The 21,933-nt window shown below is 38.0% G+C and overlaps 1 protein-coding gene across 1 annotated transcript in view; it reads right to left on the bottom strand.

Moving 5' to 3' along the window:
- The window catches only part of DPYD (dihydropyrimidine dehydrogenase), a 1,157,760-nt gene that overhangs the window by 332,002 nt on the left and 803,825 nt on the right, over positions 1–21,933 (bottom strand). Inside the window, exons 17-18 of the mRNA XM_045291906.1 lie at positions 11,972–12,092; positions 10,806–10,925 (exon numbers count right to left, since the gene is read on the bottom strand). Coding sequence (XP_045147841.1) covers positions 10,806–10,925; positions 11,972–12,092 — 241 coding nt within the window. The remainder of the gene's footprint in view (positions 1–10,805; positions 10,926–11,971; positions 12,093–21,933) is intronic.

Below are 21,933 nucleotides of genomic sequence, written 5' to 3'. Positions count from 1 at the left end.
GTCATGTATCACACACTCAGGGGACGGACCCAGTAACCTCTGTCCTAACAAGCTCCCCAGGTTCTGACTCAAGAAGCAGTTTGTAGACCCCCATGTTTCAGTGACCAGATTTTAACATTGGTAAAGCGGGACACCATTGATAAAACTCATATCCTGGCTAAATAGCCACATGGCAGCCGAAAACCGTATACCCTAGCTTGTCGTGCATTCTTTCCAAAAATCGAGACTTTTTAAAATGCCGCGGATCACGGGAAAAATTGTTAAAAATCAGGACTGTCCCGCCAAAAGCGGGACGTCTGGTCACCTTTCACCTCACTGAAAGCACTGCTCCATATTTTTAAAAGGTTGCAGCTTGGAATAGAAGTATTTCCCTCTCCCAATGTTCATAAATGTCGATACATTAAAATGATTTAAATAATTTTGATATCCAAACACTGAAGCTCATCTATATTTTTTTATCATAACCAGGCGTCTTCTTTCAGCAGGTTTGAGTATCTTCAACTGCTGAGAGGCAGTGGCATTTTGATACTTCTCTAGATGTTAGAAATAAACGTGCTGCTTTTATAGTCACAGGAAGGCTGGGCAGTTTGGTGTGATGCTTAGGGATTGAAGCGAGTACGTGGATAAAGACGGTGAGGCATCTCATTCCAGTCATGCCCTCCTTTCCTGATTTCCCTTTGCACTGTTGGGTCTGCTTTCCGTTTTCCTCAGGGAGCCGAGCGATTGATAGCCTGACCCAATGACTGTCTCACAGCTGCCTCAACTAGGGCCCTTTTCCTTATCATCAGCAGTTAGCCTACGGTTAAATTCACAGCTCACTGCTTGGCACAGCCCCTGAGATTTAAGGGTCTGGCCTTCAGAAAATATTTAACATAAAACTGAAGTCTTGACATACTGAGAACGTAGTTCTCTGCAAGACTCCTTTAATTAATCCAATGTACTGTACCATTGTTCTGTATGAGACGGTGACATCGTGAACTGTTTCTGAAGCTTACAGAGATGTGTAGTTCTAAATTAAACCATTGCTGGCGTGTACCTACACTGATTTTTTTAGTGCAGTAGATATGCATGAATCGGTGAATATTTAAATCCGTTCTCAAACAGCTACACAATTCTCTCTAGTTTTACTTTCATAACAGAACATTTTTTTTATTAATTTCAAGCTTGAAATCATTCTTTATGAAAAAAAAAAACAGGGAGGAAAGAAATTTAATAATTCATTACCATTGCTGCAAAGGTAAGTTTCCTTAATATGCTTGCCAGAGTCCTTCGGTTTACAAATTCTATCAAATATTTTCTCAAAAACTGGTACTGATGCTAATTTATTTTTTTCTCATTTTGAACAAAAGGAAAATATATATGAAATCTAGGTACCTAAGAATTTGTTGGCTGTTTAGGGTTGTTTGATTCTAGCATTTCTTTGCCGGACAATGGTGGTTTTAAAATACTAAGAAAAGGATGTAGACCCCGATCTATGCTTGCACCCTCTGCCCTGGCTTCAGTCTGTCGACTGGCTGTAAGCATCGAGGAATATGGCAGTGGAGTCCCAGATGAAAAATTATGCATCTCATAAACTGCTATTCTGCTGAAATGTCAAGACAAGGCAAGGCTGTACCTCAAACTCAGCACTTGGCATTTTCCTTCTGTCTGCTTTGTTGCCATGAAGCAAACATGAACAGTGAGGGTTTGTGTAGGGCAGGTAGCAGGCGAGCTCACTGTCAAAAATCTATTATTAGGGCTCTGATCCCCTGCATAGACCAATGACGGCCAAACAGTGAGAAACTCAAGCCTGGGAAAAGCAATATAATGAAAGAGAATATCCTTTGTCAACCTATACATGAATATATTCAAATGAGCATTATTAAAATGAGGATTTTCTAATCGTGAGCTTTTCTCAACCCAAACTGATAATTTATAATTAAAAATGTATTTCAGCATCTTTATTTGATATGCTACTTTTCACTTTTCTGCAAACAGATTACATATATATTTATATAACAAGGCATTAGAACTTTGATGGGTTAAATTGTGATAGCCTAAGAATGTTTTTACACATGTGAATCATGGGCCAGATTTCTATATTACTTTAGGACACACACACATACACACATGATATGAATGAATATAAAATGGAAGACTCTCATTTTAATTATTTTTGGCATGATTTATCATCATATCTTTTATTTATTTAAACTATACCTTTACTGAATTATTTTAGAAATTTCAGTGCTAAAATCCAATCTATTGATAAAGATATAATAGATAGTCTAAATTTTATGACAGAGAATAGGTGTATTCTCTGAAAGGATTTTATGCATCAGTAATCATATGACTGACACATTAAACAAAGAAATGAAACCTATTAAGAACTACTTCCGAATCCAAGAACGAAACCATGGTAAAACTTTATTTTGTGACATGTAGCATAAGAACTTGAAAAGTAGACTTAAGGAGCCCTGGCGATGCAGCAGTGAAGGGCTCAGCTGAAAAGATCAGCAGTTCAAGCTCACCCAGTAGCTCTGTTCAAGAAAGCTCTTGTAGAGATGAAAACCTAGACAATGCCATGAGGCACTGCTACTCTTTCACGTGGAGATTTTAAGGAACAAACATGATACAGTGGCAACTAACGGAACAGTAGAAGGACTGAGCACTAGCTGCCAAAAAAATTTAGTTGCAGATGTATATATTATGTATATATAGTTATTTAAATAAACTGTAACTAAATCATTTACAATGCCAGTATATTATGTGTTTCACTATTTTCCTATTCTGCAGAGGTATGCACTAGTAAATAGATCAAACTAACTATATGATTGGTGTGAGTTACTTAGGATTTGTACTTATGCATTTGTCGAGTACTACAAGGGCTGTAAAATATTGTGCAACTAGGGGTCTCTACCTGTCAGGGCACGATAAAAATAAAGAAAAGTGAGACATATTGAAACAAGTAGGCCCAGGAAGAGTGCCTAAAGCAAGTGGAAAAGGTGATGAAATCAAAGAGCTACAAATAAAAATTTAAAGGACAGCTTAAGTTAAAGTAGAGCACTGCATGAAATGTACAGAGATTTGGAATTAGAAAGCTGGAAGGGAAGAATATGTCCAGTATATCTCATGCTAAAAGAACTGAAGAAAAAAAATATAACTCTTGAGTTGAAATATTGAAGTATTCTATGGGCAAAATATTGAAAGATGCAGGAAACTTTTTAAAAAGATGGAAGAAATACACAGTCACTGTACCACAAAGAAGTGGCTGACATACAATGATTTGAAGAGGTAGCATATGAGGAGAACCAGTGGTATTGATGGAAGAAATCCAAATTGCACTCAAGGCACTAGAAAAAAACAAGGGCCCTAGAATTGACAGAAAACTAGCTGAAATAGTTCAACGAGCTGATGAAGCACTGGACCGCTGGCTTTCCTATGGTAGGATGCTGGAGAGACAGTTACCTGGCCAATTGACTGGAAGAGACCTATATTTGTACCCATTCCAAAAAAAGTAAATATAATGAAAAATTATCAAACTATAGCATGAATATCACCAGCAAGTACATTTTTGCTGAAGATAATGCAACAATTCTTGTAGCAGTACATTCATGGGAGCTGCCAGAATTCAAACTGGATTTAGAAGAGAATGAAGCAGGTGGGATATCATTACTGACGTCAGATAAATCTTTACTGGAAATGGAGAATACCAGGAAAAAAAAAAGTTTACTTGTGTTCCATTGACTATGCAGAGGTGTTTGACTATGTGCATTATACCAAACTATAGATAACATTGACAAGAATGAGAACTGTGGAACACTTCCTGGTGCTCTGGTGGAGTCTGTACATGGACAAAGAAACACCTAATAGAAGAGAACAAGAGAATATTGAGTAGTCTAAAATCAGGAAAAGCCTGCTTCGTGGCTGCGTCCTTTCATCATACTTTATTCAATCTGTATGCTGAACAAATAATCCAAGAAGCTGAACTACATGAGCAAGAACATGATATCAAGATTGGATTAAGTTTTTTAAGAACTTATGGTATGTATTGGACACAACCTTGTTTGCTGAAAGTGAGGACTTGAAGCTCTTGCTGAGAAAAACATCAAGGGCTACAGTCTCCCACAGTGAGGTCTGAGTCTAGGACCCTCGTCTGGGAAGACACCAAGGCCATTTGGAAAAACATTGTCCATTTGGAAAAACATTGTCTAGGAAGAGATGCACATCTTACTTTGGTGAGTAGCAAGTGGGGTCTTAAAATCTTGTGAACGGTCGTCTAAGGTGCAGCTTCTGTTCTTTACCTTTCACGAGAAAAGAAGAGTGACGAAAAATAGATACCCACTGAAAAAAGTAGTCCAACTTACAAATGGACCATGGGGAATCAGTATACATTACACTGAAACTAGACTTACAGGGTATCAGGTTACCTCCATTTTATTTGCATGTGAGAAATTTTGTGGAAGAGAATCCAACAACGATTGAAGCAATACACTGACAGGAAATGGCCAGCACTTCAGATTGGATTCACAAGAAGATGTTGAGCAAAGTATCTCATTGTCGATGTGAGATGGATTTTGGCTCAAAGCAGATATCTATCATTGTTGATGTCAGATGGATCTTGGCTCAAAGCAAAGAATATCGGAAAGAAGTTTACTTCTGCTTTACTGACTATGCAAGTTTATTTGATTGTGTGCCTCATAACAAACTAAGGCTAACCTTGCGAATAATGGGAATCCAATAACCCTTCCTTGTGTTCACGTGGAACCTGCACATGGATCAAGACGTAGTTGTGTGAAGAGAATGAGCGAATACTGCATGGTTTAAAATCAGGAAATGTATGTGATGCATTTTTATCCTATCATTACTTATTCAATCTGTTTGCTGAGCAAATCATCAGAGAAGTTGAATTATATGAAAAATAATATGGCATCAGGATTGGAGGAAGGCTTATTAACCACTCACATTATGCATGTGACACAGTAGTGCTTACTGAAAATGAGGAGGACTTGAAGCACTTGCTGATGAAGATCAAGGATTACAGTCTTCAGTATGGATTTATAATCAATGTGCAGAAGAAAAACATCTTCACAACTGGACCAACAGGTAACATCATGCTAAATGGAGAAAAGGTCAAAGTTGTGAAGGATTCTGTCAGTTTTGGATTCACAATCAATGTTCATGGAAGCAGCAGTCAAGAGATCAAAAGGCAAGTTGCATTAGGTGAATCTGCTGCACAAGACCGCGTTAGAGTTTTGCAAAGCAAGGATGGTATGTTTTGGACTAAGATGTGCCTGACCCAAGCCATGCATTTTCCATTACCTCATGTGCATGTAAAAGTCAGACACTGAATACAGATGACCAAAGAAGAGTGGAAGCATGTGAATTGTGGAGAATATTGGAATATGCACCAGTGGAGAATATTGAAAACAACTCAGACTGTTGAAAGGACAAACCGATCTCGATGGGAAGAATTAAGGTCATTGTGCTCCTTAGAGGCAAGGATGGAGAGACTGTTTCACTCTGACATATTGTCAAGAAAAACGAGTCCATTGAGAAGGATGTCTTGCTTGGTAAAGTGGAGGAGTAGTGAAAAATGAGGCAAGCCTTCAACATGATGGATTGACCCCGTGGCTGCCACAATGTGCTCAGGCACAGGACCATGCCGTGCTTCACTCTGCTGTGCATGGGGTGCTATGGCTCGTAAGTAAGTGACCTGCTGGCATCTAACAACAACAACCACTGCCAACAGCTCTGAAAGGGATCGCATTAGAAGAACTGGATAGAGCGGGATAAAAATGTGGGATGAACCTCAACACTCAACATCATACAAGAAGACCAAGTGTATTGGTCTGAGAGAGCTGGGGGAATCCTGAGACTATGGTCTTTCATCAGCTCTCAGGTTTGTAAATGAGCCACACCATGGCTCAATTTTCAACCTAACAATGGACAGAGCTATTAGGGGACTCACGACACTAGGAAGGTCCACATACCTCGGAATAATCAAGCATTTGAAATCCAAAGAGCAGCGTTTACCTAAGGGCAAAATCCAGAACGGCCAGGCAAGAAGGGGAATGGGAACATAGAGCACGGGGAAGGGGACTAAGGGTGTCACGCTGAGGGAATTGCACTCAATGCAATGACACAATGTGTAGGAATTGCCGAATGGAAAACCAATTTGTTCTGTAAAACCACACCCAGTTAACAATAAGAAATCAGCAAGAAATGAACAAAAAAATCCTACAACAATCAAATAGAGATAAAATATGCAATGCACAGTCAAGGCTTTTGTTCAACTATCATATTGATTCAAGCTTGCCCAATGTTTCTAAAGTACAGTATACACTTTATGTTCACTGCCAGCACTACACCTGCACAGTTATAAAATACTTGCAAAATCTTTCATTTGTATTTGCTTTTTATTGGTATTTTCTCTGTTGGTTTTACAATGAAAACACCTTTAGGAGGCATGTAATAGTAAAAGTTCAGCCAATGCTTGTCTAGCTAGATTTCAAATTTCTTATTACTTATTTGCAGACTTCAAGAGCAGTTATGACACATATTATTATCAAATTTGTAGAAAGAGAGGATTATTGATTAGACCTTCTGTAATGTCATTGCTGTGATTAACAAATTTTGGTTAAGGCAATAGGAATCAAAGTTCCATGTCACTTTTGAGGAATATTCAGAAATCAATAAGTTTATAATCATTAAACTTGAACAAATTTCTGGTAGTGTCAGGAATTTGAAAATAAGAATATTAGTTTCTCTTTTTGGTAAAAATTATGAATTTGGCAATTAAAAATTTTATATTACTTCATGTTTTAAACTTGCAGGAAGTAAGTTATATTGAGTGTAAAACATCTATCATCATTTCAACCTAACTCCCATAGGAAAATGCTCTTTCTTGTTCCTTTGCAAATGGGTGTGTATGTACATGTAGCAAACAAATACACCCAGGACAATGAAATAATGTAAGAAATCTATGAAACTTGCTTAACTTCCCTCCCCCAATTAATAACAAGAAATATTAAAATACAACACACAATAACAAAACATCCTCCAAAGTAAGCTTTTCCATGTTGATCAATTTTTTTATTTTATTTTGATGTGCACAATTATTGTTCCTTCTGATGTAGGAACATGTAGGAACATTTATCATCCTTCTGATGATAAACGAATAAAGGTTACATTTATGCAGTCAGCTATAAGAAAGACAACATTAATCTATGTCCTGCTGAACCCATCCTTAAACATCTCTAGAAGACACTTCTCCATAGGGGAGAATTGATGAAAAATGTCATACTGCAGCTGGATAACACCATTGATAGCGGTGATATCAATCACTGAATTGGGAGTTAATTTAAGGTGTTCTCAAGTGGAAACAGCTTAGATTTTGAAACAAAACAGGGAAAAATTCCTAGGAAATCATGGTTAATTCATTTGATGGGGTTTGTTTATGTCTCTGATGAGAATAGGGCATCCTCCACGGAAATGTCCACAAAACCAACCAAACGAGCCCAACAAGCAAAGCCCCGGTAATCAACCAAATTGTGCGGAATTCATGAAACAATGATTGCTGGACAAATGTTTTCTGCTGAAAGTTCAGGGAAAGGAAAATTACATGGCAACACTTATCAATTTTAAGTCTACACTGTCCAAGGAACATGAGAGATTAGTAATTCTTCAGCATGAAGAGTTCAGGCATAATTCTTTGCATGGTGGAGAGGTTAATCAGTCATCCTCACTTTATAAAGATGGTCCTTTATGAACAGCAAACAACCTTTCATTTTCATTCCTCTCAATATCGAGGCACCATATTTACCACCCAACCTTTAATGACTCGGTGCCAGGGCCATTGGTTTGGTCAGCTTTCGCCCCTAATTGAAATCTAGATTTATGAATGTTCCTTATGAGTGTGATTGACCCGCTGGAGCACTCCCGATTCCAGCCACCCACAGGCAATCCTGAGAACCACCGTTTAAAAAATAGGAAAGCTGCTGATGAGTTCTTGGAATGAGATCCTAATTCTCCCTCTTGATATAATTTTTAAATTGTGACAAACAGTTGTTAGTTCGTGTTCTACTGGCTTCAATGGCTTGTTTAACAAGAAGTCTTTGGTCTAAAGCAGTGGCTTATCAACTTTTTGATGATTTTCTCATTAAAAATTATATTCTTATCATGATCCAGCACAGAAATGCATAGGCATTTTTGTAGTATGTATATAATTGAAAAAAATAAATAAATAAATTTGATCAAACAATGCTTATTATAGTGATATGTGAAATTATTTTTCTCCTTTATTTCATTTAAAACATTTTATTACACTTTATTAAATTGATTACAAAGAACACTCATGAGTTGAGAGCTAAGATTTAAGAAACATTGATGTATATTATTCAAATGTCCACTCTAATTATATTATAAACTATTCAGTTGACATTCCATACCTGAGGGTCTGTCTTCCCAATGCAAATTACTACCCCTTATTAGCAAATATATTTTAAGAGAAGACATTACTGAAATGTGACCATTTTTTCTATGTGCAGAATCTCATTTAGCTCATTCACAATCTTCACTTTTACTAAACAAAACAAAACAAAACAAAACCCTCTATTCTAAATAGCAGAAAGCTTATTTTGAGAAAAACAAGAAATGATCAAGGTTGAAAACGAGGCAGGGGACATGTAAAGCATTCTCTCTTGACAATGGAAAGTGTGCACTGAATTCCCGATAGCTATCCAAATCTGATTTAGTTTTCACTTAGAAACAATAACCATCATCCTCTCACAGAGCAACACAACAACAACCAACACAACGGATCCAAGCAACTCCTTTATGCACAGACATACTCATTTAGAGAACATTTAGGGGGGCATTGATACTCAATTATAGTAAAACATTTCTTTTAATCTAGTAAAGATCATACAGCATGTTTTATGTAGCTTCCATAGAGCAGAATGTGAACTCTTATAATGAATGTTTCAATGAAACTAGGAAAGGAATGTAGCTTTTTTAATATTTCCACCAATCCTGAAAGTGGAAGCCATTATTATATACCATTTATTTAACACAGTTTTGCTAGGCTCGGTTTTACTATAACTCATTCTGAAAGTACTTTGTTGTAGAGCTAGCTTCTGTTCTAAAATATATTATCATTGTCTGTTTAAACTGCTTTTCAGATTCTATTACCTTTAAATTAAAGTAAGCATTGCTTGAAAGCAGAAAAAATCTATTAATTTTGTCAATATGGAGAAAGGTTATTTTCCAAACAGACTGTTTAATGTAAAGGGACTTAATATAGAACCCATTAGAAACGAGTCTATACAAGCCCTTAAAAATGTTAGAGATCTTTTGTTGTTTAAAATGAAAGTCCTACCCCAGCTCAGCTGAGCTTATAGCCCAAGTAAATATTTATGTATAGATTTATAAATCTTAGAAATAGAGTTTTATGGAAATTTTAACAGGCCCTGAGGTATAGCTGAACTTGTTTTCAGGTACTGCTATAATTTCCAGTGTGTGAGTCTGCTTAAAGACTGAAATACAAAAGACGTATTTCTAATGCTGTAATTTCGTAGTTTTATTAGACTGAGTTATAGTTTGGAAGAATATTCAGAAATTGCAGCTTAAATGAGAAAATGTGAATGGTGTTACTTACATAAAAAACTATTGCAATAGTTCTTTTATTAATTTTTAATGTTCAGCACCCTCTGTGACCTCCTTTAGCCTCTTGCTGTCAACATGGCCGGCTGGAAAAATTGAAACGGGCTGACAGAAAACACCGTGCACGTTGCAGCCAAACTCCGGAGGCTCTGGGCTCCCTTTCTGTGGGCTCCTACGACCCCCCTCCATGCTGTCCTGCATTACAGTAATATGTAAGGCCTTGTTTGATAGCTCCTGGTAAAAGAGCGTTGTGTCTGGACCCCGAGCTGGTGCTCCTTGCCAGCATTCTGGACATGGTGGCAATGGCATTCAGTTAAAAGCAGAATGCCGCCGCCCCCCGCCCCCTTTATTGTGGCTCATGCACACACTTCATGCTTTCCAAACGTAATGCCTCAGCATGGGCAGAAGCTTTATTTGCGTCTCTCCTGCCTCTTCCCCAGCACATTTTGGTCTGATTCAGCAAGGCCTTTCTTGAACAGTGAGACACTGTTATGTATATTTACCACTGTCTCTATCTGCAAGGAGACTAATCCCCATACCAGTACAGTCGAGAACCTCCCATTAGCTTCGCCAGTCCAAGGTCATGCCACAGCAGCAGAGTACAGAGGTCAAAGACACTGAACAGGACTTTGGGAGTAAAACTTCCCCAGTGCTGTGTGGCGCCGAGGAGCGCGGGCAGGAGTGAGGTCTGCAGTCGGGTCAGCTTCAGCTCCCAAAAGCCAGTTTAATGGAGCAGAGTAACAGCAAGACTTTTCAGAGAAGGTAGATTTTTTTTTTTTTAATTCTAGGAAGAATGAAAACTAACTCAAACTACCAAGCAGATGTAACAATCAAGATGTTTCTACTTTTCTCTTCCAGCACCCTCGTGTCGGCCTTTCATAAACGATAAGAAAATGGTGACTCTGCGGGACTCTGGGAAAAGTGCAGACCACAAGAGAATACAATTGTTGGAAGACCCTGTCTCAACACTCTCTCACTTTGTACTAATAGTTACTTGAGACCTCCGTTCAATCTGTCCCATCTATCGTAACTGTTAGGAGTGGTGTCCGACAATGAATGATAAGAATTTGGCATTAGAAAAACACGATACTCTTGCTTACAACATGATCTGACTTTTTAGCAATCTCAGAGGAAGCAGAATGCCAGGAAAGAGCGCCACCTACCAGACACGCCCCCATACGTGGTCCGCTTCCCCACACCCACTGCAGGCCAGGGCACGCCGTCAGCATTCAGTCCCATCAGCCCCGAGACGGTGTTGGTGGCTGTGACGCCGTCTGCACCACCTGTGAAAAACGCACCAACAATTCCCTGCAGTTCTGAAGGGCAAAATCATTATTTCCCATTGAAACCCACACAACCCAAGAAAAGCTTATGACGCTTTATCTTAAGAAAGTTTCTTCCCTCAAATCGCTTCACCAATTTAACTCCTACAACAATATTTAAAATGCAAGGAATAAAAACAAAATTTCACTTGCCCCCACTCCCTTTCTTCAATTATGATGCAGAATTTTGATTCCAAAAGTTTTTATTTTTACTCAGTGCTATTTTTCAAGCAATTGACAGTCTTTGCCATGTGAATTCTCATGCATGGAGCCCACATCAGTATAATTTTTAAAACCATGTGCTGACTACATGATTCATGTATTCAACAGCTATTTGCTGAGCATGTATTTAAGGCAATGCGCTAGGCTTTACCAAATATTAAAACAAATAAAGCCTCAATGCTGTTGGGTTGATTCCCAACTCATAACAACCCTATAGGAGAGAGTAGAATTGCACCCTGGGGTCTCCAAAGCTGACTCTGTATGGGAGCTGACGGCCACATCTCTCTCATGGCAGCCCTAGGAGGCTCAAATTGTTGACCTTAAGTTCTTAATCAATGAACCACCAATGTTCCATCAAATATAAAGGGAGCCCATCATCAATTTCACATTGAGGAAGCTGCTGTGTTTCACTTCATTAAACATTTCGAATGCTACTAAAGACAAATTGTTACACTCTGAGGCCGTGTATTTTAACAGGGGATCTTGTTGCTTTGGCTGCAGGGATTCCCACTCCCCACCCAAGTAATTCTTGTGTATGAAACAGATGCTTGTTTTAAAAAAATTATAAAGATTCTTGTGTTTTCAAGTCTAAATCTGGGGTCCATGTCCTAGCTTGAGTCCAGATATGAATCAAATGAAATTATGTGTTCAATTGCACATTTATTAAGCTATGAACAATTAAACACAATTCTGTTTATGGAGAAACACTTGCTTTCACATGCCTATCTAATCTGAGCCCATGTTGATGTAACGGAGAACCTGATGGAGACACACGTAGTCCTTACCTTCCTTTGCAGCTCTTGCGATGCTTACGATATCAGTGACATTTGGGGTCAATTTGGCAAAAAAAGGAACTCGAACAGCTTGCCTAACCCAACGGCAGATGTTCCGCACCAGCTCTGGATCCTGTTCAAATAGGTCAGTTAAATATAGAACATAATTAAAGATTTGTGCCCAGAATGTGTACCAGAACAACAGCAGAGCTGGAGACATGCAAGACAAATGCAACTTGACAATGAGCTACATGATCTATTTCCCAAATTCTTCCTCAGTATTACACCTAGACTCATTAGGGAACGAAGGTTAACACACATCAAGGGGACTGAAAATTCATCACATAAAGGTTAAATTCCTCAAGGGAATCTTTGGAAATAAAATTACAAAGAACCAGAGGAAGAAAGTATTTCTCACTTGCAGTTAAATAATATCAAGGACAGAACACAAACTTCTGTTGGTCTGTTCAACTTTGTCGGATTTGGGGTGACATCATTGGTTTGAGCTTAATTTCAAAACCAAAGAAAGACAATAATCCAACTCCTCGCGCCTGGTTGAAATCTGACCTGGTGCTATCATTATTATAAGACTTCATTTTTAAAAGTGTGCTCCAAAGAGACTCCAGGTTTGACTTAATAATCAATCTAAACAGGGTAGGTACTATATGGAAATCTGGAACATTTCAGCCTGAGATTATGCATGTACCGCTCGGTAACTCAACTTCCTTTTGTAAATGTCACTGAGATCTGTACAGCGTTTCCCCACATTTATCTACTTCAGAGAATTGATCAAAAGGACAAAAATGAAACAAAATATCAAGTGCTCATTTTTAAAAACAAGGGATAGACATTTTCTTGCACTTGTTTCTTGTGATTTTTCAAGCTTTTATTTCCCCATGGGACAAGTATCATTTAGAGGGAAATCACCTATCCTTTTCCACTGGAAATAACAGCTGTAGTAATGTTCTTTGATTTCAACACATACAATAGTCCTTTTTCTCTCTCCATTACTCTTAGTGCACAATTTAATCTGACAGATACTGATAATGTGCTTTGATAAATTACCTTAAAATATGCAATAGCAATTCATTATTGAACGGGGAAATATTATCTTAGCAAGTTAAAATGTTTTTTGATTAAAAGAAATGCCTAGAAAAAGATAGACGTATATTTAAACTATACAGTAGTAGGCAAGTGTATCATTTGTAATTAGTATTTTTATATGTAAGGAAGTTGCTCTTTGCATTTTAACCTTTAAAATCCTAAGATGAGATTTCTAATGTTATAACCTTTAGAAAGAACCTTTTCATTGAGGTTTAATGTGGGGTGATCCTTCATTCTGTATTTGAAAAGTCTGCATTTATGTGCTAAGGTACTGCAATGAGGTAGTTTCTATTGATTCTTATCGTCTCTATTCAGCACCACTTAATAATTTTAACAAGAAATCTTTGGCTTGGCTTGTTCTCTTTTCAGAACGGTAATTTCTTCATTAAACATAAATATTAAAAAAGCACTATATGGAATGCTCTATGGGGCATCTGTACATTATGAATAGTAAAATCTGGAGACTTAGCTGTACAAATTCTAACTCGTGAAAATGGAGATATAGCCCTGCCCATGCAATGTTCATGAAATATTTATAACCGTTGCATTGGCATTATGAAGGCAGTTGCATCTTTGTGACTTTCATTTTTAAGTTATGAATTTCCCTGGGACTTAGCCTAGAAATGACAGTAACTTTGGATGATATGAATTGCATGTCCTTTGTGAAAGTTCTCTTTAAGTAGAATTTGACAATAATTGAATGATCACTTGAAATACATGGAGGATGGCTGATAAGAATCACTGGAACAAATTTCAAATATTACTTGGTTCTATTAAATGCTAATAATTTGATATAAGCTTCTAAGTGGCTTTCTATACTATTGACTAATGAGTCTTCATAATTTACCTCAAGCATTTATCAGGCCACTTTTCTGTTGATTCTTCACTGTCTCTGCTAGACTAGTTTAATGAATCTCTTTTGCATCTTTCTTTTTTATTCCATTTATTTATTTTAAATAATTTTATTGGGGGCTTGTACAATTCTTATCACAATCCATACACCCATCCATTGTGTCAAGCACATTTGTACATTTGTTGTCATCATCATTCTCAAAACGTTTTCTTTCTCCTTGAGCCCTTGATATCAGCTACAATTTGGAATTTGCTCAATATTTTCCAGGTAGGTTTTCTTTTAATCCAATTCCTTGGCTACTGTTATTTACTAGAATGAAGTGTCTATTTCAAGAGATCATAATTTGATACTTATACAGTTCTGTGACCATCAATTGGTTGAATTCCGAGTAGCCAGTTTATAGAAGCACATCAGCGCTGAGATGCTTCTACCGCCGTTGACTTTGCACCCGCTGACGTGTGATCTTTCTGCATTCAACGTCATTATGTGTGTTTTTGTGAGCTGAAGAGGACTTTATAGATTGGTATCAGGCATATGGGCTAATATCGGACTTATGGACTTGATCTGAACTGGGCTGGGATGTTTTCTCAATATTCCACTGCTCTTGCATATAAACTTCTTTCATATTCACATATGAGTCTCTATGGATTTGTTTCTCTAGTCTACCCGACTAACACACTCAAGCAGCAATCAAGAAATCAAGTAACACATTGCATTTGGTAACTCTACAAAAAGATTTCTTTAAAGTGATCAAGTGCAAAGCTGTAGCAGGACTAAGATATTTCCGATTACCTCACTTGCGTGTGAACACTGGGAAGTGAGCACGGAAGACTACAGAAGAAATGATGCATTGCCATTGTGGTGTGATATAGACTCTTTTGTAAGCCATAGTCTTCCAAAGCACACAAATCTGTTTTAGAAAAAGTACAGGCAAATCACTCCTTAACAGTGACGATGAGACTTTATCTCGTGTACTTTGAACTTATAAGGAAGGTTCAGTCCATGGAGAACAACGTTAGGCTTGGCAAAGTGGAGGGCCAGGGAACAAGAAGAAGCACTTCAATGAGAAGGGTTGACCTAATAGCTGCAACTCTGGATTCATACTAAGAGTTTTGAGGATTGCACTGGATTGGAAAGGATTTCCTTCTGTTGTGCATTGGGTCACTGAGTCAGAACTACTTCAAGGGCATCAAAGAAAAACAATGACATCACTTTCAAGTCCACATGAATGACCCTAAGGTGACTTCTATCTTGGAAGAGGTACGAAGGGGGTACCTCTTCCCCAAATTAAATTTTTTTCAAAGCTATGTATTTAATTTTTTTGTGTGTACAAAACAACCTTGCCACCTTCAAAGTACTCTCCATGACACTTAATACATTTGTTAAATCGGCAATTCCGTTCTTGGAAACATTTCTCAAACTCATCTGTTTGGATAGCTGACAGCATCTCCCCCATTTATTTTATTTATCTCTGCTATGCCCTCAAATCACTGTCCTTTCATGTCTCTCTTCATTCACAGAAACGGAGTGAGGTTAGGTGAGTTAGCTGCATGGGGCAAGAAAGGCATGCTGGTTTTGCCCCAAACTGCTGTACTGAGATGGCTGCATGAGCAGGTGCATTGTCATGGGTGCAAAGCCAGTCTTCCATCTGCCACATATCAGGCCTTTTTAGTGGCACACACCGTTATGCTATCTTTTCAGATCCTCTAATTAGGAAGCTTGCTTAGCAGTCTGACCTGGTGGAATGAACTCCAAATGCACCTGTGAGTTGATATGTTTGCCCATTCAGGAAGTTGATGAGTGTCTCGAATAAGGTTTGTCATCAATTTACACTTCACCTTTTTTGAAATGAATAACAACTCATACACTTGAGTTTTCCTCATAGCACTGTCCTTTCAAGCTGTGTTCAACATCACAACAGTTTCTGCCACATTTTCCTAAGCAGGAAACAAAATTTCACAACCCCATGCTGTTCTCTTAAATCACAAAAAACTTAATTTGAGTGAAACTGCTTTGACGAAAAAATTCAGTGACCAGACAAAACCTTCCCAGGTGGTGCCACTAGGTGCACTTACTTACAGCTAGTAGCTTGATGCTCGCCTAGCAGGAAAAATGTGTAGTATGAGAGCTCTGCTCTGCCCAGCGCAATCCTGGTTTTTTGTTTTTTAGGGTCTTTTTTTGAGCGGGGGGAGTTATCCCCTCATACAGTCAGTATGCTCTATAGGACTGTGGGTAGCAAGACTTTGTCTAATGCACATTGGTTATTTTATCAGGAAAGACCAGTGCCTGGAGATAGACATTGTTCTTGGTGATGCAGAGGGGTAGTGTAAAAAGGGAAAGCCCTCGATGAGACAAATTGGTACAGTGACTGCAACATTGGGCTCAAACAATAACTATGAAGATGCTACAGTAACGGGCAGTGTTTCCTTCTATCATACGAGGAGTTGGAACCAACTAGACAACACCTAACAACAATGACCACAAAGAGCACTGTCCCTTTGTGAGAACTCCAATTGTAATTGTAATTTTCAACAATTATTTAAGGCATCATATTTCATTTTTCTCAATGCCTTTTACAAAGCAGCAATCCAATGTTATCTTTAGAATTTTGCCATTCAGTTGGATAACCCATTTAATGCCCCTATGAACCTCTGCTACCACACTGAACAGAATCTTATTAATATTTAGTGTCAAGTTTAATCATAGAATAATGTGTCATAAATAGTGTGAAAAATGGATTAAGTGTAACAACCCTTAAACTACATGAATACTAACAAGAAAACTGTTTTGTAAAAGATTTCTATATTGAATTAATTGCAATAGTAAGTGAGCAGACGTCTTGTGTATTTTTTCCTTTCTGTTTAATTACTATCTAATCTTCAAAATAAAGTTATTGATATCAGTTCACAAATACTAGTTACCACAGTATGATAGGAAAAACACCAGAAACTTTGACGCAATCAGTGACGACAGAATCACCTGCAGTGACAGAGAAACCAAACATAAAACAATAGTGTGGCTCGTGGCACATCCAGAACAACGTAAATGCAGTGCTGCACAGTCGGTCATAATCTGCTCTACATGGTAACTGAAGTGCAGTGACAGCTTTGGGTCCAACTCACTAGAGGATTTTAAAAGGAAAGTAGCCTAGAGATTTATTCTTGCAGGTATATCAACACCTGTATACTGTATGCTTTGGGCTTACAAAAATGGTTTTTAATGTTATAAGTAACTGCAGGGATATTTAAATAGTAATATAAAAAGCCACAGAAACAGTGAACGAATGATTGTGCAGACCATACTTTTGGTGTCGCCCTATCTGGGGGTGTCACCTGGAAGAGTCCGCACACTCTGTGTCCCCCTTTGCCCCGACTTCCATTCAGTCACCCCTCTGGAACAAGCACTGGGTAATGAGATGGTGAGAATTTCTTGATAAGCTTAAATTACAAGTGAAATTTTTGACTTGAAGAAACATTTCTGTTCAAATTACCTGGTAATTTTCACCCTTACAATTCTTTTCAAAATGGATTTCTTAGAAGCTGGCATTTCAATGACTCCAGTGAAAAATATTCACCAGTTGTAAAATGTTTTCCACTAAAGAACTCCGAAATCTTAATTCACTGACACGCCAAGAGGTGGCTGACACTTTTATGAGGTCCGCTTTTCTGATGGAGAGCCTTGAGTTTCAGATCATTCTGTGTATCAATTTCTCCTTCTTAATTTTCTTTCCTATTATCATGTCCCAAACCATCATACTCCTTATGAAATTGCTCCCCAAAGTGAAATCCAGCCATCAATTGTAAACCAGAACTGCAAAAGGCGTCTGCTTCATTTCTATATATCAGACTGCACATAACTTCAAAGTAATAGGTACAAGTAATGCATTTATCATTCTGTGTCAAAAGGGACAGAGTTAGTTATTGTAGGTGCAATTTTTAGTAAATGGTAAAAAAGTATCTGGATGGAAATGTTACAAGTTAAAGCGTGTGTTGGTGTGTGCCTGTCCCTCCTGCATTGGTTTTCTGGACCCACAGAGTCCAAGGGTGGTATGACCATTTCGGAAAACAAGCTGGCGTTTTCTTTAAAAGGTTAACATGCACTTAAAATCAATCCATTTCAGTCTTATTATATATACAGAAGAAATGAAAAAATACACTCATACAACAGCTTGCAAATTAATGCTCCTAGCAGATTTGTTTCCCTCAAAATAGTAAAACATTTGATACAACCCAGATATCCATCAACAGGTGAATGCATAAAGAAATGTGGCTTCTCCACACAATGGAGTACCATGCAGCATTAAACATAAACAGACTACTGGATAACCGAGAAATGTGTATTATTTGAAAAATAAGAACCACACCAACATCAGTGACCAAAGGATTATGTCATATAATCTGAAGCTGAATGAGGGAATAGTGTCAGTGCCTAAATTGTGACATTGTGGTTGGCAGAGGCTTTGGATGACAGTGGAAGCCCCAAATACATTTGTGAGGTCTCCACAGGACACAAGCTGCGGGTGAATTTCTCCTACCCATAATAGAGGGATGGGAAGAAACTGGGTACCTAAAAGGGTGCATTGGAGAGATGACTAGAAGATAAGGAAATGATCAAGCTGACTTGAACAGTTAAAACCCTGTCAGTTGTCCCTCGCCTCCCCTCTGATGCACATTGGACCTGATCTGTTTTTCAACATTTTTCTGTGTGTATGCATGTGTTTCCATATTGGGGCTTATCTCAGATGTATTTTGTCATTGGAGTAACCCTTTGCAATTTTTGGTATATGATTTTATGCTTTTCAGTATAAGAAATCTAAGAATGATGAACCTATAGAGACAGAAACTGGGCATGGTTGTGAAGAGGAGCTGATATCAAGGAGTTCAAAAAGGAAAATAATATTACGGAATTGATTGTGGTAGCAATTGTATATTACTGCTTGATGTGACTGAACTGTGGAATGATATGATTACTTACAGAAGCCAATATATGTGCCAAATTCCATCATACATATTCAAAAATAGTCTGAAATGCTAGAATTTTATCTGGATCTTTGAAGTGTGCTATTATAAATAACAAAGGCCTTGAATTTGGTCTCAGATATGGAATATTATTTATCTTTAAATAAAAAAAGTGCTAATATCATTCATCATTCAGAAAGGGTACTGCCCCTATTTTGCTTATTAATGAGGCCATGCAGTGTAACCTGGAAAATGCTAAGATTTGAAGAAACAGGCTATGCACATGCTTTGCTGACACCCCCAGTGAATAATTGTGGACCAGCTGACCCAAACTGAACCCCAGCAGGTTTCCCAAACAGTGCTCAGAACACGGTACACAGACTCCAGCAGGTCATGAAGTGCAGGCAGTTGCTCGCACTGTGGTGTATGGATTCATTTTAGAGAAGGGCAAGCGAGTAGTTAAGTGTATAATAAGGCATTTTTATTATTTTCAGACTTCAGGCAGCTTGGCATTTGTTTTCTTAATGCAAAGCATTAGAGTAAACAGTGTAACAATTGATATTTTATACATCCGCTGGTCTGTTTACTTAGCCTATATTTTCAAGGAGTGGAGGTAGAAAACAAGAAAAGCACAAACCCGCCCTAGCTTTATACTCCCATACTGGTGTGCATGATTCACCAACACAGGGAAGAGGCTGGTGTGAAACAGCATTCCGCCCTGTAGCACCCACTCTGCTGATACGTTTAGGAAGAAGAGAGTCTAGGGAAGTCATGCTTCCATCCTGGGAACCGTATGAAATTCAAGCAAAAAGGAATTACTGCGGAGGCAATTTTAACAACGTGGCAGAGAAAACCCCAATCCCGCGACAATGAATCGCTTCAGCTAAGGGAACTCATCCATGTCAAGTAGGGACAGTTCCTTAAAGCAGTAGGATTTCTTCCTACTGCTGCTGTTAGAGCTAGAAATACGGTCTAGACCCCTTCCCCTTTCCATTGTCGTTTTTGGCCAGTTTTATGGACTGATTTCCCTCTTTGAGTTGAAATGGATTTAGAGATACTAGAAGTGGGTGAGTATGAGAAAAAGATTGTGTGTGAAATATGAGAAGATATAGCAATAGTTTTTAGTAAGTGTAATATTCATGGGTGCTAGCTTTAACCTAAAATGTAAGCAGTCTTGAAGCTGACTTAATCATTATCCATTTACTTACTCTTCTTATGGTGGTTTATAATAATCCATATCATAAAATTAATATAGATAGAAGGTAGGTAGGTAGATAGACAGATGATAGCTAGCAAGATAGATAGTAAGACAGAGAGATAGTGAGACAGAATGGAGGTTCTCTATTTTGAAAAATGCTCAGGCGTCAAGCAAAGGAAGCATAGTAAAGCCATCTCCAGGGCTGGGTTTACCACGGGGATAAGTGGAGAAGTAAGAAAGCAGGGGAAATGCTTTGGTAAAGGGAAACCGGGTGCTGAGGGACCATTCCCCATTTTCTTGTAGGTATGATCCACCAGCGATGCCAGGACCAAGGGCCAACGTGAGTTCTTCCTTTCTTGCAAGTGGGTTGCCCTATTTTAAGCACAAGAAACTGAAAATTTCTTCCCTGGCCTGTGAAGGTAGATGGGGGTCTTCTCCTTCTATTTCATCATTTGCCTTTATACTAATATGATCTTATCCTTAACACCTAAAAAATAATAAATAAAAATGTTTTAGGAATATATATATAAACTCCAAGAATAATTCATGGAAATTTTAGGATACTGAATATTGCTGTACATGCAAATATATATGAGGCAGACATTTTTCCAAGTTTATTTTATGGAATAAAAATAGCCAGGTTGTATATTACCATAAATAACTATTTTTACCTTAGTATTTATTAGTTAGACACTAATTAATTATATTGGTAAGTGCATGACGTTACATATATTGAATATGTAAATCTTACTATTTAAGGTAAACTGAAAAAAGTATAATATTCCTACTTGCCTGTAGCATTTAGGTAAGCTCTCAAAATTCTTGATTTGCATTTCAACAAATCTAGCTTTCTCATTTGAAAGTTGCAGAAATATTTTAGAAAACCAGCAGCTTTTCAGAGGTCACAGGGAAAGTTAGCAACAATTGCCAAGAAATTATTTCTATGTTAGACAGGGGTCTCTAGACCAACAAAATCAGGACACATGATTTTATATATATTTATACAGATATAGTATTTATATATACAACATAAACAAACAGCTAATTGATCTATATATACACTTTTATTTCTCAGCATCCTTTTTTTCTGTCTACACTTCCTCACATTATCTCTTTTTCCTATATTGTTTCTCCAGTTAACTTTTTTGCTATGAGCTACTGCAGAATAACTGAGAGTAACTAAAAAAATTAGCGCTTGGAACTAGAATTCCATTTCCTACAGGCACAGGTTTATTCCAAATGAAGTACTGTATATGTAAATACGTCTTTGCCATCAGTGGGAGGTTGCAGACAAGTTATCTCAGTAATATACCTGTTTCATTCTTGTTAGGGTTCGTTCAATTTAAGGTCAATTTAAGGTCCTTTCAAAATAGTGGCATCCGAGGGTAGGCTGCTGCTGGACACGTCGAATTCAAGGTGAGATCAGTTCAGCAGGTTATGGTGGCTGCTTTGGGGATCCCAAGGCAAAATCTTGGTAGATTTTCTTGAAAGACACAGGAAGGTCATGGGGCATTTTCAGGAAGAAGTATTAAGAAAATTAAATCCGCCTTGGTAAAAAAGGCCAGGAAAGGTGCACTGAGGATATTTCACCCCATTGCGACCATGAACTTGCTCTTTCTTTGAGGGTAGCAAGGGCTGTCCCATGAAAATTTTATTTGGAAGGGTTAGCCCACCCACCCTACAGCCCTGGTCTTGCACTATGCAGACTTACTTTTATTCCTCAAACTCGAAGACTACTGAAAAGCAACATACATTATGTCCCTTGAAGATGCCAAAACTACCATTTTGATATGGGGCAAATTAAAGAACCTAGAATCCTTTGGGCATGTGTTAGAGCAGTGGTTCTCAACCTTCTGAATAC

Source organism: Echinops telfairi, unplaced genomic scaffold (genome assembly GCF_000313985.2).
Source record: "Echinops telfairi isolate 266 unplaced genomic scaffold, ASM31398v2 ScPeMD7_443;HRSCAF=831, whole genome shotgun sequence".
In the NCBI taxonomy this organism is placed as follows: Eukaryota; Metazoa; Chordata; class Mammalia; order Afrosoricida; family Tenrecidae; genus Echinops; species Echinops telfairi.
The sequence above is the reverse complement of the archived record's forward strand: the minus strand, read 5'-3'. Positions and strand labels throughout refer to the sequence as shown.